At 42.0% G+C, this 9,953-nt stretch overlaps 1 protein-coding gene across 1 annotated transcript; it reads left to right on the top strand.

Moving 5' to 3' along the window:
- The first annotated feature begins 1,050 nt into the window (after nucleotides 1-1,050).
- HAPSTR1 (HUWE1 associated protein modifying stress responses) lies at nucleotides 1,051-8,332 on the top strand. Its single transcript, XM_053470424.1, has 4 exons — nucleotides 1,051-1,486; nucleotides 2,264-2,344; nucleotides 5,406-5,681; nucleotides 6,869-8,332. Exons 1-4 carry the CDS (start codon nucleotides 1,291-1,293, stop codon nucleotides 7,111-7,113), a joined length of 798 nt encoding a protein of 265 aa, XP_053326399.1. The 5' UTR covers nucleotides 1,051-1,290; the 3' UTR covers nucleotides 7,114-8,332.
- Nucleotides 8,333-9,953: the final 1,621 nt, after the last annotated feature.

Consider the following 9,953-nt stretch of genomic DNA (forward strand, 5'->3'; position numbering starts at 1 on the left):
TTAATTTTATGTATTTTATCAATGCATTAAACTGCAAAATGTGGGGTTTTGTAAAAAGACTTAAATTAGGACTACAAGTTCTATACACTCAATAAACCTATGCAATAGCGTTCACCCAAAGTCATACCTCAGAACTGTCCCGTTTCCAGAGAGACAGGCCAGATTTTCAGCCACTGTCCCATTGTTGTGGACAGAGGTGATCATGGACCTATAGGGGGGCAAAAGATCGGCCATTTGAGCTGTAGAATCATTTGAGACCCTTGCTTCTGACGCAGTGTCCACCTTGGGTCCTATTGAAGTGTAGCACCATATCACATAATATCCATTCCTAAGAAATCTCAGGGTTTTACCCCAAGTCTCAGGAATTTTGCCCCAATTTCAGACTCCCAATTGGTTCTTTTTACTACCAGTATGTGATGGTTGATACCCCTGCTTGAATGCAGGTGACTCAATTAAGTCTTTTTTTAAATAATTGCAATCACGTTTTCCACAACGCCATTTGAATTTGCTGAGCCAGCGCATGGAATTTTTACGAAGATTAAATATTACATTTCAACTATTAAATATTTCAATTATTGGGGTCAGTAAGGGCCTTATCCCACCACTCTATTTCAATCATAATTCAGTCTTATTAAATATCAGGAGGGATAAGAAGAAAAAAAACATATGACGGCTTGCAATGGGCTACACACTAAACTGCACGCAAGCAAAATGCTCTGGGACAAAATGACGCCTAACACTTTACCTCAACGCTAAACTACATTAGTGTACACAACACTCATAAAAAAAAAATGTTTCCATGGCACTTCCCTTAATAAAACGCATGCGCACAATTATTTCCCCGCCCACTAGCTTCACCGACAACCAAACCTAACCTTTTCAGCTAGTTAACATAAATTGATGTGCGCTACAACCACCCAATGAGATGCGTCCTTGTGATTCAAACCGGTACCAAGGAAAGAAGCCAGCCACTGATGGACGTATGGGAAGGATGGGAGGCGGGGCTTAGGTGCTAGCAAACTTAACTGGGTTAAGGCTTAGTCTGAGGTCAGCGGCGTCACAGACTCAGTTTGTTTGGAGTCAGCAAACGGGAGGTATGGGGGTGAGGTAAGGTTGGATTGGGCCGGTTTGGGTTATTTTCCGCCGGGATTTGTTAATGATCTGGATCCATTATCGAGCCCCTATTAAAGTATTCGAGGGTGGGAAGCGGCGTTTGCACACGCTCTATGCACCCGCTGTATTCTGGAGTTACAAAATAAAAAGCGAAGAGGCCGAACTACTCGAGCCGTAATGGACGACAAGAAAGAAGAGGGCGAGGCCGAAATACAGGAACACGGACCCGAGCACTGGTTTAGTAAATGGGAGCGGCAGTGTCTGGCGGAGGCCGAGCAGGAGGAACAACGCGAAGAGGAGGTCGAACAGAATCAGCAGAAGCTCTGGCACCTCTTCCAGAACTCCGCGACTGCCGTGGCGCAGCTATATAAAGGTCAGAGGGCTAGAGGAAGGGTCTGTGAGACGGTGCCGTGTTGAGGCCTAGCTCTGGCGTTTGGTGCAGTAATACGCAGCCCTCCACCCCACTATTGTCCAACGGCAGAGTCGGGAAACTAAAAATGGGAGGGATATAGCGAGTAAATGACACGACCAGAAGGGCTTCGACCGCTCGCACATGTTCGCCCTGCGGTATTGTTTAGTAAATCCGGCGGTAACGAGTATTGTCTCAATCTCTCCAGGGGCTTACAGCTAGTCTTTATATCGAATAGGCGGGTCTTCTTACCACAGACCCGGCTGGTGGCGGAATTTCGCAATGTAGCCAAATTTTAATCGGTTTCGCGAGGGGGGGGTGGCTTTCCGTACAGCGGCATACTACCGTACGGTTACGGCCGGTACGGCTTAACGCGATTATACCGATTATCGTATCAACGAGAGACGCACCGCCTGTAGGCCGTCATCCTGATTACGAACGGGGAAAGCATTGCTTTCGTAAAACAAAATGGCGTTACACTTTTTTCCTCTATTGTGAAGGATGTGTCATTCACGCTTGCTCCCATTTTGTTTTTCTGATCGCTAAATTCCCGGCTGGGTAGTGACTCCTCCCTGTTACCGTTGATTATAATGTCATATATCGGAGGAAGCTGTCGCGTTAATCGCGGTGTCCCCGACCCGATTCCCAGACTAGCCGCCCCAGCCGGGGCCCCTACGGACTCTACGTAAAATACCGCAAAGTTTTCTGCTCTTTACATGTGGCTCGTTTTCTCAATTGCAGATCGCGTGTGTCAGCAGCAAGGGCTGTCACTGTGGGTCCCTTTCCAAAACGCCGCGACAGCTGTCACCAATCTTTATAAAGGTAGATGTGAATTTATTTGCATTTTGGGGTGAGGTGCTGACGTCCGGTAGTGGGCGTGGCTTAAAGTAAGGTTCTGATTGTCTTGCTTTTTTATATATGGTCTGAATCTGTATAAGTAACACTAGATCCCAGAGTAAATACTCATTTGGGGGAGTCTGTTCACTAATGGTTGCGTTGTGGTTTCAGCTCACGCTTCACTGTTCATTATGAAGGGCTCGTCCAGCAATAAGGTCATCTGGCCCCATATATTGACTTTCAAGAACCTTAACTGATTTGATTATACATCATCCAGGGCCAGCCAAGCACTTCCTGCTGCAGAAACTGGGGTTGGCTTTTACTAACCTATAGTGAAGCCAAGGAGCCGAAACCCAACTCCCCTGTTCAGCCTCCCTTTAGTGAATAGAGCCATCAGTGGTCATGGGCACATAACTGGGTTTAGCTTAGACTTCTCGTGAGTTCAGTGGCCAGCGCTGGTTTTGAGTAGACTTCTGTATAGTCTCTCCATCTATTTGTTACGCAAAGTTCGACAGTCTATTTCCTATCGCGTTATACAGGCGTCACTTGAACTCTCATTGCTATGTTTCATATACTGGCTGATCGGTGGGCTTGTTTTATGCGTGAAACGAAGCATGTTTCATAGGAGACACTTTCGGGTCGGGCATGCAAAAGGGCATGAAACTAGAAGATCAGAGGCTGAAGTGTAACTTATAGAAGCTGAGGGGGGGTGGTAGAATCTTGATGTTGCCTTCCAGTGGAAGTGGTAGAAGGAATGTAGTCTGGTATCTATGTATAAGGAAATCCTGAATGTAAGCCAAGGACAAGAATAGGTTTTGATAGCAGGGGGGAATAGGCAGAATAGACGAGCTTGGTGGTTCTTATTTCTAAGCAAACGGTGTTTCTGTAAAGAGGGATGGTGTTGCCATAGTAACCAGTGGAACGGTTCAGTTGGCAGGATCATTCCGTTGGATGCTATGGCTAAAAGACAAATTAAAACAATACATCTGAATTGTTCTTTATAAGATTACCAAAATTTCATTTTACTGATGTAATTGTCTTCTATGCTTTTCAGGGGCATATTGTTTTGGAGATAGTTTATCTCATGGAGGAGAGGGATGGGGGGCAAAACTAGCTTTATATAGCAAATTTCTTATCCTGAAGTTCTCCTTTATATTCACCAAAAACCTAAAAGGACCACCCACCCCCCTGAGCGTCTGCTTAGCCGGTGCTGGATCTGACTGGTAGTAATTGTGTTGCGTGTTTTGGAAAGGGGCAGATGTGTAGGGGGTGGATTCTGCAGCCGGGGGTATTAGAGAGAGGAACAGCAGAGGGATTGTAAGGGTTCAGTCGGCTATCTAGGTGGGTGGGATGGCCCCCTTAATGTAGGGCGTGGGAGAGACTGCTTGCTTCTGGATACGTGAGCAGCGCTGGTAAAATCCCGGCGATGGCGAGAAAACCTGATAACGGCTTTCGCAAGATTCTCAGAGCTATATTTTCCATGGTGTGTGTTTGGGAGAGCGTTGGGGATTATGTTTTTCATGCTCAGCAGTGTAGGGGGAACGGCACCTTTTTAATCACCAGAAAAATCATTTATGTACGAAAGACTTCCTCTATTAATGAGCAAGTGGCATTTTATTGTGTTGTTGTGAGGGAAATTGTATGATTCTTGGTGTGTGTGTTTTATTAATCACCCTGTAAAGCTTTCAACACTAACAGATTTAAAACAAGCTGGGCTCTTAGAAAATAAATATATATATATATTATATAAAATGCTAACAGTGGGTTGACTGAAACATGTGGGGTAGATTGAATTGGGTACAACTGGTCTAGGACGTATTACTGAACATAAAGGGTATTTTATGCAGTTGCCCGTATTCTGGGCAAGAGAATCAGAATAAAAAAAATATGAATGAGTGAAACCCAGGTGTGGGGGATGGGAAAATTATGGACAAAACAGATTAAAATCCAGGGCATATAAGGTAGTTTCCAAATCAGACCAAGTTAATGAATATATCTGGCGATTTCCTTCCCCACTGGTTCTAACGCTATGTAATTCATGAACGTGTAAAACAAAAGTGTTAAGTTGTGAATACGGTTTTAAATAACCTGGGCAGCATTGTAGAGGTGGTAAAGGATAGCTGTGAGGGGAGCAGTGCACATTGTCTAGAGATCACCCTCAAGGGTCTCTTTATGACCCCAGGGGGCTTGGCTCAGGGGAACCCCTGTTATTTCTCTGATGACATCGCCTGTTGGGGTTCCCCAGTGACATGAGGTCAGAATCCTATATAGATCCCTTTGATTGCTGTGTGTAGCTCTGAGCGATCAGTCGCTGAGTTACTGTGGCAGAAGACCAGATGAGGGTCTATACAAACGCCACAAATCCTGGCCATATCCCAAATTTCCCAGCGATATAAGGAAATACCTGAACTTCTGGACATTTAGGAGTTGCATCCAGTGGGGATTTAATCTGTCAGTAGTAGGAAGCAGCATGTTTCCAAACTAATATTTACTCCAAAAACATCTGTATTCACTTCCCATCAACATCTGTATTCATGCATATTACTAAAGCGCCAGCTTTGCATGGTGTTTCTGAAACAAATTGCTAGTGCTGGTGGGTTACTTTTTAGGTAAACCTAATTTGTAGGCTTAAAAAGCAGTCTAAAGGAGGTATGTTTCGATGCTCTTGAGAGAAACTTATTTCTTTAATTGCTTGGAATAATGAGGCCAATTGACAACACCATCTCCCCAAAATGAGACTGAACAATTGCCAGCCTTCATTTTGTGCCATGCACTTGCGAAGACCAATGAAATGTCCCACGTGAGTCCGTGACAATCTAATTTGCAGAGATTAGATTATGTTCATTTTTCCTGGTTCCTAAACAAATCAGGCTTATCTTGGGTTCTACCTGCGGCTACCTTGCTTTGATTGTAGGAATAAAACACGATTTTGCTAGAGTCGTGTTATGCTAACCATACAATCTCAGAAAGATGTGAAAATGTCTGCCTGCGCAACGAAGAAAATACTGACCTTCCATTTTAAATTGGCATTGTTTTTCTGTTACAGAGAGTGTGGATGCCCATCAGAGGAGCTTTGACTTAGGAATTCAAATTGGCTATCAACGGCGTAATAAAGATGTGCTAGCCTGGGTAAAAAAACGGCGAAGAACTATACGCAGGGAAGATTTGATCAGCTTTTTATGTGGGAAAATACCTCCTCCTCGGAATTCCCGTGCTCCCCCACGACTGACTGTTGTATCACCTAATCGTGCAGCTGCAGCGGAAACTGACTCTTCTATAGAAACTGATCTGCAGCCCTTCAGGGAAGCGATAGCGCTCCATGGTAATGATCTTCACTTTCTTACGTCTGCTTCTGTATTAAGGGTGATACAAACTGCTACCTTTTGTACAAACCTTAATGCTATGAAAAAAATAAATGATCCTTATAAGTATGGTACAGCACTTAACATACTGGTGGCAATACTGGAGGAGCTGTAAAAAGGTCTTGCTCCCTTGCAGTTTGTGTTCCTTCTGCACAAAAGGAGCTCCATTTTATAAACTCTTCACGGTGCAATGTAACTCTTTGGGAGTATCTCGGAGGCGTTAAAAGAACAGTCTAGTCCCCCACGCAACCCAAATGTGTGTTACTGCATGCAAACTGGTTGTCACTTTTCTCCTCCATTCAAACAAGGAAGCATTATTCTGTACACTTCTTGCACATGCTCTGTAGCACACGTATTATTAAAGAGGTCGTCCAGAGATGCGTGTGCAGGATGGCCGCTGCTTCTCCCCTGGATTTTGACAGCAGCTTGGTTTCTGTTGTGCAGAAAGTGCATCACCGTATGCTCGGACAGAAGTAAATGTCTTCACCGATTTGCTACAGTCTAAAATTAACTCGCATATAAATTATAACAAAGGGCTGTAGAAATCAGTTTCTAAAGCACATTTTTCCAATATAATGTTAATAGATGAAGGATCCAGGTGTTAGAAACCTGCGTTGCATGTGTTGGTGAATGCCGCCTCCTTTAGAGTTTATTTTCATTGTAAATGATTATTCCCCTTTGCTCGCCTTCCCTAAGCATGTAGGGTAGGAGATGGGTAAATGCCTGGCCAGGGATTTGGAATGCTTGCTCTGATATTGTCCCGCAAATCTTAAAATAGGCCCTTTCTATACCAAATGACACGCCACAAAATCTATTAACCGTTTTTAATAATGTCTGACATGCAATAAGCTGTGCAGGTCCCCCTTTAAGTTTAGGATGTCAAAAGGGGAAGACTGCTTTGCTGAAAGAGTGAAGAATTAAGGGAGTTCATGTACTTCATCTCAAACTCCTGTATGGATTATGCCTTTGAACTTTGACAGTTAATGATGCATCATGCAGAGCAAACCCTGGTAAGATGTGCATATGGAAAGGTCAGGAAATTCTTGTGGCCCCCTTACAGCCTGGTGTTCCTCTGTTAAATGTTTATCTTAGTGTTTTCTTCTGCCTGCACACATATTATCTTTAACATGTTCCTTTATAATTCCAGGTTTGAGTGGTGCAATGGCTAGCATTAGTGTCCGGTCGAGTACCCCAGGCTCACCTACTCATGTAAGCAGCAGCTCCAACACTACCCGTAGGAGAAATGGACTCCATGATGTGGATTTGAACACATTCATATCAGAAGAAATGGCACTCCATTTGGACAATGGTGGTACCAGAAAGCGAACCTCAGCCCAGTGTGGAGATGTCATTACAGACTCGCCAACCCATAAACGCAACCGAATGATTTAAACTGCAAAAACCTAAAACCCACCATGCTGCTTGAAAGCCACTTAATCCTCAACATACTGTTTAAAAAAACAAAAAAAAAGGAACCACAAGGGTCATTTCCCCTTTTCGTTGTTTGAGAAAAAAAATAAAGCAATTAGGATTGCCATAAAGGAAGGGTTATTTAATAAGGGTATTGTAGGTACCTCTTGTAACTGTGGCTTTTGTAAACTATATAAATATTAGAGGACAATATAAACTGTTGTAGTTGTCAAAGATCATCTTAAGTGAACATCTATCAATTTAATGGAAGTGGCCTTATTGTATTTGCAAAGGGAAAATATCAATGTATTCATTCCTTGTTATTTTTCTGATATAATTTTCTTCCCTTCTCCCTCTGATGGCTTTAATTGGCCCTGTCACCAAGAACATTACGCTACAGCTCAAAAATGCCTGTATGCTGTATTATTCAATTACACGTGGTAGTTTTAAAGATATTTGCAATAAACGATACACACTTAGATCATCTCGCTGAAAGAAACCGAACATGTATCTGGGCTGATGCTGACTACATCCTGCATGCTCTAACAGCTTTTTAAGTCTTAAAATTATTTTTTTGTTTGTTTTTTTAACAGTGCAGGGAACAATAGGAGGTTCACATCAGTGCACTGTTTCAACTAGGTTCACATCTCTTATTACAGATATTCTGACTTGGGCTTTTAACAATTGTAAACACAACATATAGGCATTTTTCAGTCTAATGGTCATATTTTATTTTTTACGACAGTGCCACTTAGAATACAAAGAACTTTATTGGATTCACTGTTGTGTATTAATAAATGGCATTTACGATTTTCATAGGCTTTGGAAAATACATGCTAGTTGTATCGGTGTGAGCTAATTATGAACTGTTCAAGCCACAGTAAAGTTTACCTAACCAGAACATTTTTCACTCGGTATGTTCATTTTTCTTGGGTAATGGCTACTTGCATTGGAATCCTATGTATATTCTCCATACCTTTATACCAATTTTGTAAATGCTTTCCTTAAACCCCCTATATGTCTGATGGTACCAAGAAAGATCAGATTCTAGGGTAACTGGATGGAAACACAATTTTGATGTGGTTATTATGATTACAAAAATGGCTTACATTTTTATTCTATATGTGGCATGCCATACTAAACAGTCTGCTCTAGCTTCCTTTTACTCAATAAATGTAGGGTTTTCCCTTTTTTGCACTTACTGGTTTTCCATAGTCTCCTGTATTGTCACAGATCCTCCATGAAGCGCAGTAAAATGTCCGTATGGCACGCTTTTGTGAACATGCCACTTATTTAAAGGCCTTCGCTTAACTGCTAACACCACTATATGCTCTTTATTGAAAGGATAGCCTAGATTGAATGCCTCAAGAAATATAAAAGGGCTAGTATAAGGGTTATGATGTAACCGGCGTTATGTTTGATTTTTTTTGTTTATGTGAGAGATACCCAGCTTTATGAGCGGTCAAAGCCCTTTTGACTTCTAATCTCTTTTCTGTTAACCATCAAACGTAATACATGATTTGGAACTGTTTGGCCTTCAAATATGCTTATCCAGCTTTTGAGTATATCACTAGACTTATCTTTGACCTATTAATTGACCTTTAATTTTGTGGCAACAAAGGCGCTCCTATCAATCGATGTTTCTGGAGGCCCCAAGGTGTGTTATAATACTCTAGAGAAAATGTTTAATGCTTAAAACCCACTTTCTAAAAGTTTCTTATTTTTTAGCTGTTTTGGTTTTTGGGGGGGGGGGGGTCATATTTTTTTTTGTGTGTAAAACTTGTAATGCAATGTGACTCTTTTTGGGTAGTCTTAAGTGCATCTATTCTTAAATCATGAGGTAATGGACAATCCCAGGCGCTAACAGAAGGCTTTCAGCTGAAATTTTTTTTATTGCCGGCTTCAGTGCTGTGCCATCTTTAAGAAAGATGTATGCCGTACTGGTAAGAGATGGTTTCACAACAATAGGCTGTGCTAACTAAAGACAGTTTGCAGCGGAAACTTCAACCTTGTGATATAGCTGTGCTTGGTTGAGGGCTCCACTGTCCCTGCATAATTCATAACGAATAATATTGAATGTCTGTCTCTGATTTGAAATATGCATTACATGGGGCTAGTTTAGCCATTCTTGCTACCAAACTGTCTGTAAAGCATAGTCCTATTGGGTGGCTGAAATGTTCAACTAGCCTGCAAATGGAATAGAGCTGAAAATATTTGGCAAGACAAACCTTTTCCGGTGCTTTCTACCCCCCCCCCCCCTTTGAGAATTTTGATTTTGATTTCAAGTATTTTTATGCAGCTTAAGTGCCAAGTCAATATTCAGAATGTCACGTTGGCTCTTATATATATTTTTATTATTTGAACCTTTTTAAAAGGAATGTTGGGTGTTCCCTTAATAGGAATTTCAGTGTTGAACATTTCCGGTAAAAATACATAGAACCTCTCCGCTCTTCCTTTAGCAAAGCTTTATGTACGACCCAAACTCTCCAATTCCTTTTATTCAATTGACAATGAAAATGCTGTATTTTTATTTTCTTCAGAGCTTGTACAGTTAGTGACCCCGAAATGTTTTGCTTCCTGTTGTAGCGTATGAGAAGCGAGTTAAAATAAAGTCTCTAGTTCTGTGGTACGTTTTATTCACACGTGACAATTCAGAATGTGGTTTTTGAGTTTGGACAGCTTGATCAGGCAATGTCTCTACCGCCCACCCCACAGATATCTTCTCGTTACTTTGGAAAAAGTAAATCCAAATAATTCGGGACCTAGGACTACTACAATCATCCTGCGAGGTTAGGTTTCAAGACTCCAGGCCGCTATACAGC

Source organism: Spea bombifrons, chromosome 7 (genome assembly GCF_027358695.1).
Source record: "Spea bombifrons isolate aSpeBom1 chromosome 7, aSpeBom1.2.pri, whole genome shotgun sequence".
Classification (NCBI taxonomy): domain Eukaryota; kingdom Metazoa; phylum Chordata; class Amphibia; order Anura; family Pelobatidae; genus Spea; species Spea bombifrons.